The 17,330-nt window shown below is 35.0% G+C and overlaps 1 protein-coding gene across 3 annotated transcripts; it reads right to left on the bottom strand.

Annotated features, from left to right (window-relative positions):
• Positions 1-504: 504 nt before the first annotated feature.
• LOC116776148 (zinc finger protein 91-like) lies at positions 505-17,285 on the bottom strand. Of its 3 annotated transcripts, none has more exons than XM_061525276.1 (30): positions 17,194-17,285; positions 16,123-16,240; positions 14,408-15,667; positions 14,173-14,282; positions 13,630-13,713; positions 12,726-12,803; positions 12,127-12,170; positions 11,650-11,754; positions 11,329-11,387; positions 11,136-11,259; positions 10,393-10,449; positions 10,209-10,309; positions 9,750-9,926; positions 9,560-9,680; positions 9,329-9,484; positions 9,042-9,165; positions 8,389-8,533; positions 7,917-8,024; positions 7,442-7,577; positions 7,205-7,320; positions 6,705-6,794; positions 6,525-6,628; positions 6,210-6,306; positions 5,253-5,396; positions 4,544-4,688; positions 4,137-4,241; positions 2,925-3,024; positions 2,526-2,647; positions 2,396-2,452; positions 505-704 (listed from the first exon to the last, which is right to left on the bottom strand). In XM_061525276.1, the coding sequence occupies exons 2-30, from the start codon at positions 16,233-16,235 to the stop codon at positions 594-596; spliced, it is 4,293 nt and encodes a 1,430-aa protein (XP_061381260.1). In that variant the 5' UTR covers positions 16,236-16,240; positions 17,194-17,285; the 3' UTR covers positions 505-593. The 3 variants fall into 3 exon arrangements, with proteins under 3 accessions (XP_061381260.1, XP_061381261.1, XP_061381262.1); XM_061525277.1 differs by having other exon boundaries at positions 11,650-11,751; XM_061525278.1 differs by lacking the exon at positions 13,630-13,713.
• Positions 17,286-17,330: the final 45 nt, after the last annotated feature.

The raw sequence follows: 17,330 nt of genomic DNA, 5'->3' as shown, positions 1-17,330 counted from the left end.
TATTATTAGCGAAAATGTTCTATAACAGAGCAATGATATCATATTCTGCAACGCAGCGAGAAATTAAAATGCTAGTAAGTGTCACATGACAAGCAAGTGCATATCTGACAGCCAGCCAGCGAGCCAATCAGCGTGAATTACGTCACACGGCGTGTGACGTCACAATCCACTGTCAAGTTTGACAATACTTTGCCCGCCAAAACTCCTATTTAATGTTTTGCGCGTACTAAGGCTTAGACAATATGTATTTAATAAGTTTCCCTGATTGTATTGACCTCTGATATAAATTTATTAATCCTAATATCACATGACATTCGCGAAATCTACAAGGAAACGCCGCTAACGAAAAAGAAAAATCCTAATCTGTCATTTTCGTAAAAATTTTCGAGCGATTTTTATTTTATAGTTTTTATTTTATAGTTCAAAAAAAAGGCTTCAATTGAAAATACACAAATAAATAGAGAGGTTATTCATTTTTATTGTAAATAAAAAATAATAAAAAAAAAAAAAACAAAATACGTTTATTTTAAACTTAAATCCAATACACTTCATTTAATATTACTTCATTTAAAACACTTCATAGTTCTTATACACTACTCCAGCAGCATTTCGTCGTTCAGCTGCAGTTCCACCATCTGGTTGCCGTTCACCAGAGCGCCATCTTGTAGCAGAAGTTGCACGTTCAGCGTTGACAGGTTTTGGAACTGGAATTAGCAAAGGAAAATAGATGCTATTACTTTATTTGCCACTAGCTACCAGCCCCGGCGTCGCACGGGCTCTTTACGAAAAATATAAAATAGCGTATTTGATTTTGAGAATTATCAAACTTATATTATGATAACTTTCCAACGGTACGCCCGATTTAAATGACTTAAAGGGCAATTTACAGATACTGATGTAGACTTGAAAACGAAGTAATTTATTTTTATAAGACTTAGTACCGTATTTATGTAAATAGCTTTCCAATAAACGCTTTAGGAATGCCAATTTTTAAAAGTTGTAAAATGGATATAGTATGTTATTATCCTTAGGAGATAGACATATGCCACCGCGGACTTTTCTGTAGACCTACATAAGATACACAGTCCCACAGTATATTATTTTGTTATATCTCAAAGACTTTAGACAGCGTTTTCGTTAAAGCTCTCAGACGGCTCATGTTTTCCCGACATCTTCAAACAATATCGTTAATGTACACACAAGTAAATACAAAAACTTAACAAATTACATACTAAAGCCTTCCTCGAGAATCACGCTATCGGGTGTGATAACTGTTTGATAATCTGTGCAGTAGTTTTCCCGTGTATCGCGAACAGACAGACAGACGCGGCGAGGGACTTTGTTTTATAAAATATATTGATATAGTGAATTTGGTACGCAACTAATTATTAAAAAATCCTTATAAATATCATTCTTTCAATATTATGCTTTCAGAATATGATTAAACTCTTGTTGCCAAATTAATTAATCGCTGGAATTTTTTTATACAATCCTTTATATAATCATCATCATCATCATCATCAGCCTATCAGAGCCCACTGCTGAGTAAAGGCCTCTTCTCACATGGAGAAGGTTAGAGCATTAATCGCCACGCTTGCTCAAGACGGATTGGCGATTTCAAACTTATAATTTGAAATTATAAGTCCAGGTTTCCTCACGATGTTTTCCTTCACCGTCCGTCAGTGGTGTCTAAATACTCTTAGAAAGTACATATGACCGGTACAGATCACATTGGTACTTGCCAGGTTTCGAACCCGCACCCTCAGGCATGAGAAGCGGACCCTAACCTCCAGGCCACCACGACCTTCCTTTATACAATAGTGAGGTGCAAACACTATGTGCTATATGGGGATAGATTTAATATATTATTATACAACACTGCTTTTGTCCAGAGACGACAGGTCCCCACTCCCGCGAGTATTCACTTCAATATATCTAAAGTTTCCTGATTTACTACGCTATTTTAGTTACTAAAACACATTCTCATCCCGCCTGGCCGTGATCACGGTTGTAAGGCAACCTACTCTTCGGGAGGACATCGCTAGATAACTATAATCGCGTAGCAAAACCTAACAGACTTTAATATCAAAAATTCCCCAATTTGGGCCATTTTTGTTATTATCAATATCATTGGAGGCAGTTCCTGAGCAGTCTCAATAGATTCTGATGAGATGGAGTGAGGTCTTCGGCTGGATCCCGACCAAAGCCTGTGAAGGTCAGCTGTAATAGCTTGGACTAGTTTATATTTTTCGCACCTTATTCATTAATAGCCTCGTGATTGACGCAGTTAAAAAAATTAATCTACCCAACGACCGATTTACGGTTCAAATTGCTATGCCCTGTGGATATTTGTCGAGTTGAAACTAAGTTTTTAAATAAAATGGCCGTGCATCACCTCTCCATCCGCGTTCAAGGTCACAGGATAGATGTTATCTGGGATCTTATCAGTCTCCTAAAACCGAAATAATTTTAATGTAAATGTGTTGCTCGTCTGTTTATAGAATTGGTTTAGTGTATTCTCCAACCGTCTCCGTGTTATCAGTATCTAGGGGGTAGTTCTCGTCCTGGGGTAGGTCTTCCCCCCTTAATATTTTCGGCCGCCGCGGGGTCTTGGCGATACCCCTGCCACGACGAGGTTGGAACACATCTGTTTAAAATACACGTTTTAAGACGAAGGAAACTGTTTAAATGAAAACAAATCTATCTAGATTACTTTTACCCTATGAGGGTAATTGCTGACACACAAAGAGTTCCAAATAAGAAAAAGATTGTCAGCGATTACCCTGATTACTATTTATGACTAAAATTTATTAATTAATAATGAAAAATACAAAATAAAATTGAATAACGGTTGTAGTTTTGCAGACAACTTATGGACAGACCAACAAATTAATATAGGTAGTTATGATATAACGAGTCCCCACCGTAGTATTGCGCCGGTCTCTCCCACACCACTCGTGTCCTTGGCACGTCATTCAGCAGGCCGAGGGCCCGGGATGAGTTCGGAACTATATTTGTGGTATCCTGGTCAAATTAATTCGTGACATTGATTAAGAACTGATAAACGCTCTGAGAGCTGCTAGCATTGAAAAACATATCGTTATCTGTATTTAAAACAAGTTATTCTCGAGGCTTCTTCTTCATATTAAGCAAGCGTTACATTAGTGTGGTTTGTTTGAGTTCTGGAGAATTGCTCCGTCAGATCCTGAGTATGTGACAAGGGCTACCTCATCATGGCTTTTTGATTAAAACAATACGTACATTGTTTATTTACCTTTTTATTAAATTGATAATAGTTTAAGTCTAGAAATCTAATCAGCGGTTAAAGATGTTATCCAGAACAGACAAAGGAAATATTTAAAAACTGAATCTTGATGAAGGTATCATAGTTCCATATATTAGTGTACTGCTGTTAATTTGAAGCTTCAAAGAGATACTTGGATTTTATTTATTATTAGAAAAAAGGTGCTAGTTACAATATAAATAGTCTTCATAGAAAATACTAAGAATAATTAAATACACGAGTTTGTTCCATACGACAAACTCCCTCGTGTTTCCTCCACACAGTACTCAAGATTATAATATCTCCAACAAATAAAAACGTGGACTTTGGCAGAATATTCCACGATTCCAGTGCTAATGAAGCCATATCATAAAAAAATTGCTAATAGAGGTGTGCATTGGAGGAAGTTATGCCAGGTGGTGGACATCTTACAAATAAGTTACACAATTTTTATTTTGCCCCAATATAATGTTAGTTTTCTTGAACATACCAAATATTACCAAAAAACAAACGAAGTTTTGATGAATAAAATCGCTTTTTGCAATTTACTCCCGAACAAAATGGCCCAAAATATTGAATTTTTATTCGCTACACATTAATGTATAGAAGCAACGAAACACATATCTGGCTGATGAGATGTCTGGTGGCCTGAACAAAACTTTTGATTGTTTATAGGAACCTTAACGAGAGACTCGTCTTGGAACAAGCGAGAAAATACTAATCAACTATATGTCCAGAAAAGACGACGTGACCAAGGGGAATAGACATTCCTTCCTATGTATATATAGATTATGATAGCCATGTCAGTCAGTTTGTAATGGTCTGCACCGGCTTAGTGATCGTGTATACCCACCTTAGCGAACGTTATCATAGTTATCTCAATGACCTTGTCCTGGTTGATGTTGTTCAAGGTCAGGTGCTGCTGCACGTCCTCCGAGGACGCCGTGGTGCCTTCGACCTGACACCGACATACGCTCATTGTATATATACAAACAAATATCATATATTTTCCACTTTCATAAATTTTTTTGAAAATTAATGCTCGAAACTAGTTCAATATTTCTTTTTTGAGTGTCTCTTTCGAATGTACTCAGCGGCTGAAGTGATTTTGATAATGTTTTAGAAGCAAATAACTGTCTGTTTAAATATATAGACTATATACCCCCGGAGGAATATTTTAAGAAGTCCTAGTCCGGGAATCGAGTCCTGAGTCTGATATTACTGTGAAAGAGGTTGTATATGTTTATTTTTCAATAATACCTCAATAACAGCCAAATGGGCCGGGTGCTTCAGTCTCAAGTGGGTCTTGAGGTCTGATTTGATGCGGAATCTCTTTGGGCATCTCAGACAAGCCCACGCTCGGACCCCCGTGTGAATGAGACGGTGATTACGCATCGCCGTTGATCTATAGACGGGGAGTTAGAGACGAGACAGACGTCTTAGTATGAGTTTGAATTACCTCAAAACAGACATATTCAACGTTTCTACGAAACACAAATGTATCTGATGATTAATTGAAACTTGTGCTAAGAATGACGGTTTTTGTTTTATTATTTTATTTTTTTTATTTTAAACAAAGTGTCAGTGTGTGTATGCTCTTTATCGAAAGTCTAAAAGTACAAAAAAAAGTAGTGTCTCCTTCAGTGATATATAACAAACCTGCATGATATATATATTTTTTTCAGTTTATAAACTTCTTCAGATTCAATAAACAGACCCTTATCACAACCCCACAGTAAAATCGGTATATAAAGATTTTGTGTAATAGCTATTTTTAAGTTAACAACTCACAGGATTGTGAATGAAATTATAAATAAAAAAATAAAATCTACAAAAAAAAAAAAAATCAAAAAATAACCCACTCCACAGTTAGACGGAAAAGTCTTCCAAGTGTTAAAACTTACCCCACCTCAACATCCGGATATCAGCATTTACCCTCATCAAAAACAATCAATAGTTTCCCTCTCACCGTCTAAAGGCTACCCCGCACACATCACAGGGGTACGGGCGTTCCCCCGTGTGAGTCCTGACGTGCTCGTTACGTATGGAAGCTGAACGGAAACTGCGCCCGCACACGGGACACGAGTGGGGGTTGGCGTAACCGTGGACCTCCCTGTTGATAGGGTAAGGCTTTAATACGACTAGGGTAAGGCTTATGTTAGTTAATGGAATAAAGCCCGAATACGACTAGGGTAAGGCTCATGTTAGTTAATGGAATAAAGCCCGAATACGACTAGGGTAAGGCTCATGTTAGTTAATGGAATAAAGCCCGAATACGACTAGGGTAAGGCTCATGTTAGTTAATGGAATAAAGCCCGAATACGACTAGGGTAAGGCTCATGTTAGTTAATGGAATAAAGCCCGAATACGACTAGGGTAAGGCTCATGTTAGTTAATGGAATAAAGCCCGAATACGACTAGGGTAAGGCTCATGTTAGTTAATGGAATAAAGCCCGAATACGACTAGGGTAAGGCTCATGTTAGTTAATGGAATAAAGCCCGAATACGACTAGGGTAAGGCTCATGTTAGTTAATGGAATAAAGCCCGAATACGACTAGGGTAAGGCTCATGTTAGTTAATGGAATAAAGCCCGAATACGACTAGGGTAAGGCTCATGTTAGTTAATGGAATAAAGCCCGAATACGACTAGGGTAAGGCTCATGTTAGTTAATGGAATAAAGCTCGAATACGACTAGGGTAAGGCTTATGTTAGTTAATAAAGCAAAGCTTATACATGGCATAGTGGAATACAACGCCGTGACGTCTACTTTTAAAGTTTTGATAGTTTTCCCTTATACTAAAAACTTTTTAATTTACCTAATCCAATATATATGATTTTCGTTATTAATGATTGTATCGTTGTATCTCTTATTATAGGAGACAATTATGTCAAGTGCGCCACGAGCCTCGTCCAGCATGACTCACTTGACGTGTTTCTGCAGCGCCGTCACGTTGTGCAGGTTGTGCCCGCACTTGCTGCAGACGGTGGTGCTGGCGTCGTCTATTTGGTCGGACCAGTTACCTGTTGACAAAAATTTCCTATATATATACTGGCTTCCGGACCCGGCTTCGCACAAATAGGTAAGATTTGTTGTAATATTTATATTTCTCTAATAATAAACACAGCCTATGTTAGTCAAGATGAATGTAACTTTCATATGGCGAGAGAAGTTTCGAGATCGGCGCAGTAGTTTTAGAGTATATTCGTGACAAACGTACACATACAAAATATTTTTATACCTTCTTTGTCCATATCCAAAGCTTCGTCGCAGTGCTCCTTCTTTCTATGCTTGTAGAGTTCAATTTTGTTTGGCAGCGTCTGGTCGCAATCACGACACGGGATCCTGAGGACAATAAGTTCTTGATGTTAAATTGATATGAATGTAAGTTTAAAATTGAACCATGGCTAATGACATGTACCTGTTGTCTCTTATAATTTTAGTAATACCCCCATTCTCGTCTTGGCCGGATTTTCCGTGAACTTTCTTCCTGTGATACGCAACACTCCAACTGCAAAGTGTTATATATAGAGTATATATATATATATATATATACAGATTTTTTTAATATTTTTTCTTACATAACCTCTCAAGGTTACTTTTACGTTATTTTTATAGTCTAATATGTTGTTCTTCTCATCAATATTAATTATCTTTTCAAATTATCCGCGTCTAATCTGATTGTTATAGTATATAGAATATTAAATCCACCGACTGTATGCGGCGATAGCTTAAATGGAAAAGCGACTCCAATGATACATCAGTGAAGTCACAGGTTCGTATTTGACTCAATATTCTACATCACATATCTGAATTTTAATTTCGTTTTTACTATAGTTTGACAATTACACACATTATATTATATATATATATATATATATATGTGTGTATAATACTAATTATTTTATATAAATAAAATACCTATTTGGGAAAGTTAGCTCGCACTGGTTACATTTAAATATGTAATTCTCGTTTGCGTGTTTCATGCGGCGATGTACTTGCAAGTATGTCCAATGCAGATACGACCGCCCGCAGTCCTTGTAGAAAATACATTATTATAATTAATGTCATTTCAGTAAGGAACACAAAAAAACTAAGTTTATTTATAAAATTTAATTATAAGTCAAAATTACCCTAATCCAACTTCATTACCCTCACCTCGCATAGAAAGTGCTTAACGACGGGAAATCCCCCGTACCCTAAAATCCCCGCGCTAGCGGGCCCAGTGTGACCCTCGTTACCCTCTGTCGTACTGCGCTTATAAAAACCGTGTGTGGTTTTGTGTGTTGTGCATCTGATTAATTAAAAAATAAAAATAAAGATGTTAAAATAGGTAAAAATGTATGATCATAAAGCAAATTTACCTTAACTATAATATATATTTACCTGTATATTTGAAACTTCGGTTTAAAGACATTTATTTCTCATAAAGAACACAAAAGTTCACTTATAACAAGAAATTACAATAATTTTGCTTGAGGGTACATTTAAAAGTCTGCCTTATGAATTATATACAGTAAAATGAAATGTTGCGGGTAGTTATATTAGACAAACATGTTTAGGTAGGGGTTACATTGACTTATAAATTATTTTGCACATATTCCATTACACGTTTTTTGAATATAAAACTTACCTTGAATATGTGGCGAAACTGACTTTACAAATGTGACAGGTAAACGGATTCTGCACACCCTTGTGAATAACCCTGTGATTGTTTAAAGCGTCTTCCAAATAGAATACACTGGAATTATTAGTGCTTATTTAATTTACTTACCGACTAGATCAACATTTAGGTAGTAATTACGGAGTTAATTGTCATAGAAACACAATTTATAATGAAACTATGTTTTTCAGATATGATAAGAGAATTTTGACAGGTTATTTTTACATTTTGACCACGTCTCGTCGAAATGAGACGAGATGAAAGTTTCACTAACATCTCGTCTGCCCGTGATCACGGTTGCAATGGAAATGTAAGGAAAATGTAAAAATGAGTATAGGAAAAATAAATTTTTTCTTCTAATTCTCTCGTAAATCTTAGATATTGGTATATTTTTTAACTATAATTACGTTAATCACAACAGTCATATACATTAAGTACTAACTCTTCGCAGTACTCGCATCTGAACGCCTTCTCAATATTAACGACCCGTATTATATTTTTTGCGACGTCGTCCAAAGGCGACAGTAGTGCCTCGCTCTCGGCGTTGTTCACTTCGCGATCGATCGCCTTGTTGTGTGAATATTCCGCTACAATATAAAACTAATATGAAGGGTATACAAACAAAATAAGGTTCAAAACTGGAACGATATGAACCGAATTTATTTCACACTAGTCTTTGCCCTCAACTTTGATTAATATTCAGTAGATTTCGGAATTTGGTTTAGGGAGAAATTTTATAATGTGCTAAAACAACAGATATGGTAACTAATCGAGAGCGACATCTATCGTCAGTGCAGCGGGACTTTTACGAACTGCACATATGTAATATGACTATATTATTGCGTAATTTCAACAGTACGTTAGGTAATTATAACGCGGAAGAGAAACAAAAATACATACATACTTACATATTTTCTTGTTTATAATATTTGTAGAATTAAAAATGAAAACTCACTAACATTTGGTCTACCGTGAACTGACTCGAGTTAATCAATATTCTATAATTTATTTGTAATATCGGGTCAAAGATGCTGTCCAGTGGGTTTTTGACTCCCAAAAATAAAAAAGATATATACAAATCCATAAACTACCTACCCACAACATGGACAGTATGTCTCACTAGACCACTGGTAGGAGACAATTGTTCTGAAGCCTCCTTCTCCTCCTTCAGTTCATTGGTGAACTCTTCGATACATTCTGATGATTTCGTAGCGTGCTCCTAAATTAATAGTCATAGTCGTATTTTTTATTACGCCACAAAACACAATGCATATACGAGTACCAGCGACTGTTAAGCTTACATTAAATCCTTCAATTATTGATGATGATGATGATAACGCAACCGTACCTGGTAAAGCAAATTTACCTTCAGCCAAACTTACCTGTGCATCGACGTGATCCCTAAACGCCCTATTACATATCGCGCAAACCAAAACTAGAGCTGGTGACAATTCTTCCTCGTGGGCACGTAAGTGCATACGAAGCCGCGACCGACGGGTTAATTGCTTAAGACATATGTGACATTGGAATGGCTTTATCTATAATGATAAGGTTAAGTCAGTACTTTTATACATGCAGTCCGCTACAGACACAAGACCAAGTAATACTGTTACCTGTAAATGGGTAACGCCGTGCTCGTCCAATGTCTGCTTGTCTAAGAAACGTTTACCGCACGTCACACAGACATACCTCCTTGTGTCTGTGTGTGTGCGGCTATGTTTTGTTAGTGTTGCCCTAATTTAGAATTAAAATGTTAAAATTGGTCACATCAAATTATTATACAATCCATTCTTCTGGATGTACCTCAAGAAGAATGTCTTCCCGCAATCCTTGACGGGGCATTGCCATCTTTTCTGCTTGTCGTGTTGGAAATGGACATGATCAAATAGCTCTGTCTCGGTAGCGAATTCAGCGTTCTCGCACTCAGAACAAACGTAGCGACCGTCGGGTGTCAATAGATTGGTTGTGTCGTGGAATTGCCTGATGTGATGTACTCTCGATAAGTGGTCAATATTATATATATATATATATATATGTATATATATATATATATATATATATATATATGTATATATATATATGTATAAGTATATACACTTTAAAGTCAATGAATATAGGTGCTGTTAAATTAAATGCCACGCCAACAGTCATGTATTGTAACAAAGAAATTATAATTTCATCGAAGATATACTGATTTATAGATAAGATTTTTTGGGAGCACAAAAACAAAGTTTCCATATAGTATATGAATTTCAAACTCACATGTGAAATTTAAGTCTCACTTTGGATGTGAAGGACTCGTTGCAATTATGACAAGTGACGATTTGTGGCTCAGAATCACGATTCTTCTTCTTGCGTGATCTCTATTAATATAAGAGAAATAATATATATATTTTCTATACAATAAATAGTACTTATACTATTTTTCTTCATTAAAACTACTCACCATAACTAATAGATCATTAGTCCCCGATCCCTCACGCCCTAGTCTACCTTGAGCCCTCTGAAATAAAGTCTAAACATTTTTTTCTCTAATCATATAAGTTGACCTAGCAACATGCTTTGGAAAAAATATCATAAAATACAACGCATTTCTTAAATAATTATATGTAAAAGAATGGGTGTAAATTGATCTCGTTATTTGATACAAAAAAAGGTTTTTGAGCAGTAACAGGCAATAATATTGAGAATAATTTTTAATATTTACATTTAAAAAAAAATATATATATATAAATATAAAAATTCTTTATTGAAATCAAATTTTTGTTAACAAATGATTTTGACGCTGAATTCAATGTAATCCATACTAATATTATAAATGCGAAAGTAGCTCTGTCTGTCTGTCTGTTACTCAATCACGTCTAAACTACTGAAAGAATTTGCACGAAATTTGGTATGGAGATATTTTGGTACCCGAGAAAAGACATAGGCTACTTTTTACCCCGGGAAAATGAGGCATTCCCAGTTACTTTTGACCGCGGGAAAACAATGCATTCCCATGGGAAAAATTACTTTTCTGGCCAAGAAAGGAAAAACAAAAAAATCGTATATAAAATGTATTGCAGTAACCTATCTTCTTCTTAAAATGTATTAACCTAACCTATAACAATCACACTTAGTATGGCCTCATCCGTCGCAGTCGCGGGCAGAAACTAGTTATGATATAAAATAAAAAAAATTTTAGTCTACCTTCAAAAAATCTTCTTCCGACGGAACAAATATAACCGACTCGTCCTTCAGCAACGACTTTCTCTTCCTGCCTCGTTTCCTACATTTGTGCGACGCTAAACTTTCCGCGGTAGGAAATATTTGACTACAAAATACATTTCAGCTATTTACTATGGAATTGATGAAATTAATTGATGAGAAATATTCAATTTACCTGCAGTTGAAACACTTGTGCTTCTTCCTATCGTTCATATCACGCTCGTCGTCTTTTACCTTTCCGGAAAAGATATAGATAATATAAAGATATAAAAAGATAAAAATATGTATTAGAAATAGACAGCGTTTGATTAATATTCAAGGAAACAAAAGATATCTACAATGTGACGGTTACAGTCAACTGTCAGATATTCTAAAATACAATATGTTATAAATTGTTCAAATAAGTCAAATTTACATGTCAAAATGACAGGTCGTTGCTGTGTGATCTGACCTTGTAAGTCAATGTTACCTGTCATGTGATGTAATCCATTCTTACCTGCAGCAAGTTGTTTAGCTGTTCATCATCATCACCAGTTTGTACGATCCATATAGACTCGTCACTACTCTCAACACACTCTTGCTTAACCTCGGTAGTAAACTGCTATTTATTAAAACATATATATATAATAATCAGAAATATAATATTATATATAAGGAAGTCGGTAATGCATGTTTCTTTTCCAGGTAAAATATACTGAACGTATTCGGTTGAAACTTTTAAAAAGTGTATTTAAAATTTTTAAATAATAATAGGCTGAAACTTATTCCTTTATTCATTATAGTTCCCGCGGGAGAAAGACACGATAGTTGTATGTAGATAAGTCCCGTGACACAGACAATAGATGTCGCTGTCGGGTGATTAGAAAATGTATCACTTTAAAGCCAGAAGCAACGCGGAAGTATTGGGAAACAAATTGCTAATTAATTTATATTACACAAAAATAATGATGGGTAATTTAATTTTTAAACTAACCGTATTACTAGCCTTCGCCTCTTCAGAGTTCTTTTCATTTTTATCTATAAATGTATAAAATGTATTTAAATTTATTGTGTCACAAATCTTGATACACGGAGAGTATGTCTTACACTTATTCTACAGTGTGCTTAATACAAGCCCGTACAACCAAACCAACAGTATGCTGTTTTTCATAAGAAACGAAACCTCTCATCATTCCGTGGATTCCGCGGAGAGGAGCTTCAACAGTGCCTGGGACTTGCGACCCAGGTGTAAGTTTAAGGAAACCCTACCTCCACCGTCCGAGCTCCTCTCTCTACATTATTCCTTACTACTAGACCAGTAGCAATGAAAAACAGTAATATGACTAAATTTAAATGAGAAATTTGCTACACGAGCAGGATTCGAACCTGTTATCCTGGGGATATATCGTTTCGGTTGCTGTACCAATTACACTATCAATAAATTTTTCATTATACATTTTCCAATTTAAGTATTAGCTTAACACTGTGTGAATCACCGAACGCGGAAACTGTCAGTTTGTTTGTTTTACGATGCGAACACGTAGTAAGGCTAAATGTAAAAGGTGATTAGGTAAGGTAGGTTTGAATAATAACCATCGTTTTCGTTGTCGTGTTTTTTGACAGCGCTTCTTGTCCTTTTGGCTACTGGAGATGATTTGGGTGTATTTTTATCTGAAATGTTAATTTCTATTAACTTCAGGAGTTTCAAATTACTATACTATACTACTATATATATCATCATCATCATCAGCCTATCGGAAGCCCACTGCTGAGCATAAGCCTCTTCTCACATGGAGAAGGTTTGAGCATTAATCGCCACGCTTGCTCAAGACGGGTTGGCGATTTCAAACTTATAATTTGATAATTATAAGACCAGGTTTCCTCACGATGTTTTCCTTCACCGTCCCGTCAGTGGTGTCTAAATACTCTTAGAAAGTACATATGATTCGGAAGAGATCACATTGGTACTTGCAAGGTTTCGAACCCGCGCCCTCACGTGTGAGAGGCGGTCCTTTAACCTCCAGGCCACCACGACTTATATATATATATATATATATATATATATATATATATATATATATATATATATATATATATATATATATATATCTGTTAACTCTAAAGATATAAAGATACACTATTTTCTTTAAAACCATCCCAGATCAGACCGAGACAATTAAACATAGGCGATACACTTTGACCCGGCTGGGAATCCGACATATTGACCAGGTCTACAACTAAACATTGTTACCGCCAATGGTTTTTCATACCTATAATGTATTTATGTATGAAATTTTACCAAAAACATGAAAAATCTTACCTTTATAAAACTTCAATAATTTATACTGTTACAACTACAATCTAATTCATATTAAAGAAACCTAAAATACTACTACACCACCTTGATTTACTCGTACTAAAATGTCTACCTACACGAACTAGATTGAGGGTAGAAACAAATAAACTAATACAGGTACGTGACGAAATAAATGTATACCGTCGTGCTCTTCACTGTTACTGTCTTTATTATTAATATGCGCCGCTTTAAGATGAGCTTTGAGATATTTGAAGTTTGCGTATCCTGTACGAAACAATTTTTATTAAACACTAACAACCATGTACTTTTTGAGGGTAGACACTAAGGTCATTGACAGTACACTGTGCGTACTGTGTTATCGAAAATTTATAACTTCTATTGAAGGTAACAAGTATTTACCTGAACTTTGAGCATATAGGTCACGGAAACAATAATGGAGAAGTAGTTTTTTATACATATTGTTGTATATTTTTGGTTAAATTTAATCTCATACAAATTATATATAAATATCAGTTTTGTTGCAAATACACCTTGCACAGTATACTCTGCCAATGTCATATTGAATGGAGAGCATACAATAGAGGTTGAGGTTTATTGATTTTTTTTATATATTAATTGTATATTAAACCAAATCTCAAAATTCTCCCTGCACAGCCATCTCATATGATTATTTCCTTGTAATCTTGTCACAAACAATAAAAATGCAATGAGCAATTTAATTACCGTAGTCACATAACGGGCATGGGAATACTGTTTCATCTTCTACGTCGTGTCTATGCTCCTCTCCATGCTCTATGACCTGGTCCAGTTCTGTGAAAACGCGCTCGCAAAATCTATAAACACAGACTAAATGCTTACATTTAGCTACAAAGGCTTATATATATATCTAAGATATCTTGAATGAATTAATTCACAAATTTTATAACAAACCTTCTAACTAAAAGTAGTGTTACGTTACCTGCATTTCAATTCTTTATTGTCTGTGGCATCACACTGGTACTTCCCCAAAAACTCCTTCACTTGTTCATCCGCTTCCTCTATATTGTCTATGTCAATCTCCACTTCCGGTTCTATAATTTCAACGTCGCTAGAACTCTCTTTTTTCTCATCTTTAACCACCATGACGTCATTTACGTCGTTGTCTATAGGCTTCGTGATAATTTCCCCATCGGGACCTATCTCGACCTTGACGTACTCTGAATTCTTATTCGACTCCACGTTCAACTTCTTCAAGTCTATGGTCGTTATTTTTTGGAATATGTACTGCTGGTTGTTCTTTATCACCAGATATTCGTCGTTGTTGAGCGACTGGCTCGGACTCTTCATTCTGCTAGGTTTAAAATTCTCATTCAGACATCTCTCGCAGATGATTTTCAATTGCTGCTGAAATTTCCTTTGCTCACATCTATGCAACATTTGATCTTCTTTGTCGAATAGGTATAGCTTCTCATTATTTTCCACAATCTTTCCGCATATGAAGCAGTCTTGGTTGTTGGTCATGTTGTCAACGTCCGGCGTTGTTTTGTAATTCCAGCTCTTGTGTACTGATCTAGAAGGGTCAGTTTTCCTCACGTGTCTACGCTTCTCATAGTTCTGCCCATCACATGGCAAGGAAGTCACCGGAGAATCTTTGAACATGTTCAAAATATCCTCTCTAGTGAAGAAATCGTTCCGTTCATCGTAATTCTTATAATTATCTCGTATTAGGCTTCTCGGTGATTTATTTCGATTGGCGGGATTCAAGGTCGTGTATGTTTTGGTAGGCTCGAGGTATTTCGAGAACTGCGCGTCGAAGTTTGAAGTGTTATTGCATACGAGTTTGAAAGGCAGACTGTTGGCGAAACTGCATTTGGGACTGCAGTCCTTGCTCCACCTAGTAACCGGACTCTCGATGATATTGACATCTTTAACAGTCCCTACTTCCGCAACATCTTCATCACCATCGTCGTTGTATTTCACGAATGGTATTTTTTCAGCAGTCAGATCTATTAAAGGATCTTCGTTGTCGAATTGTATCTGTGATGCCCTTATTTGGGTACCATCATCGAGAACATACACCAGATCGTCACTCTCAGGGTTTTGATCCAGAATCTGATCAAGGTCATTAACAGCTACGTTCTTTTCAGCGTTAAGTAGGAATGTATAGATGTTATCACTAAGTGACACCGGCTGGTTGCCAGTTATCGAGTTTATATCAACTTCGAAACCTAGTAGTAACCTGAAGCCAAGAAGTAACAATTTTAGTATATTATGCCATAAAATACCCTGAGAAGGAAACTGACAAAGTCCAACATAATCATTGCTCCATACATATGTGTCAATTTGGCAACATTAAGAAATTGTGATTATGAAAAAGCCATTTTGCAAATTATGAGATGAATGAGTACCTTAAGAAAATCACAGAATTTTACCGTTTAATATCAGTCCACTTAAAATTGAAAGATTACTATATGTTTAATATAAAAATGTTATTGAATCCAAACTTAATTCAGAATATCAATACAAATTATCTACTAATTATGTAATTAATTAATGCTATATTAAAAAAAAATACAATGTATAAGTCAGATTAATACATCAGTGAAGTAAAACTAAATTAATGAACTATTTTGTAAGGAAAACAGAAATAGAATATTCTATCCATACATATAAATATTTATAGTGAATACTAACTTAGAATTATCAAGAAAGATCTGAAATGTGTCACTGGGCTCTATTTTTAGGGCCACTTCCTGACCTTCAACATTTTCCATGCAGAGAATCAAAGGTGATTGCGGTTCCATCATGATTCCTAAGGAAAACATTTAATTTCAGACAAAATAGTTGATTAATCACCAACAAAACCATTACTTCTTTAAACTAAGTTTTTATGTAATTGTACCCCGACATTATAATGTTGGATAGTCTTAAAATAAAATAACATTATTGCAAATATAGTACGTAACTTGAAAATTTATGTGACCGAATCCTAAAAGGTATGTAAGTCGAAACTGAAGCATTGTTGGCTTAACGCTATAACATAGTATGCATACATCTTCAGACCTCCAATATCACTCCATATATTTGTAAAATAATAGTATATTAAAATAAAAATTCACTTTAAGAAAATACTTCTATCGAGTGTCATGATTAGATTATCATTCTACTTTTGCAGAAAGATGAATTATGGTCATAATGAAAGAGAATATTTTATTTGGAAACTTAAGAAATAGTATTGATTATAAGTTTATAATATAAATGTGCTTTGTTCAGTTGTAAAATCAGAATTTGAACAAAGTTATTTGAGAAAAATAGTTTCTAGACAGAATAATAGTATAGTAATAGTAGTAGTAGAACAAAAGTTTAAAACAACAGAAAATTATCTTTTACAATTAGTCTGCACCTTTGTTAGCTTTTGGACGAATAGAAAACAAAAAAAATCTTGTCTAAACTAATCTAGATTAAGCACATTATAAGAATAAATTTAAAATAAAATATTATTTTCCTAGGATTTAGATAATATAAAATATAAAGATTTAAAAAGGATTGGAAGTTAATTTATTTAATGAAATATCATGTTTGTATTACACTTGAATGTTCATAAGAAAAATTTTTTATAGCTATTTCCAGCCAAATATATTTAACTTGAAATAAGGCAGACAAAAAACTTTTGAATTTGTGGCCAGTGTTACTCTGGAAAAAAATAACCCTCATCTTCACTATCGTCACCAGGTGTATGATAAAAAATAAATACAAATCACTAACCAAGTCTCAGTTCATATCACGACTTTATTTTTCATTGCAACTGGCATTTAATTTTTATTAACAAATGAATCAGTGAAGCCATTAATTTTGACAAATTTTTAAAATTCAAAATAAACATTCTTTCAACAGTGTTACCT

This window comes from Danaus plexippus, chromosome 28 (assembly GCF_018135715.1).
Source record: "Danaus plexippus chromosome 28, MEX_DaPlex, whole genome shotgun sequence".
Taxonomy (NCBI): Eukaryota; Metazoa; Arthropoda; class Insecta; order Lepidoptera; family Nymphalidae; genus Danaus; species Danaus plexippus.
Note: the sequence above shows the minus strand (reverse complement) of the source record. Positions and strands in the feature narration are given on the sequence as shown.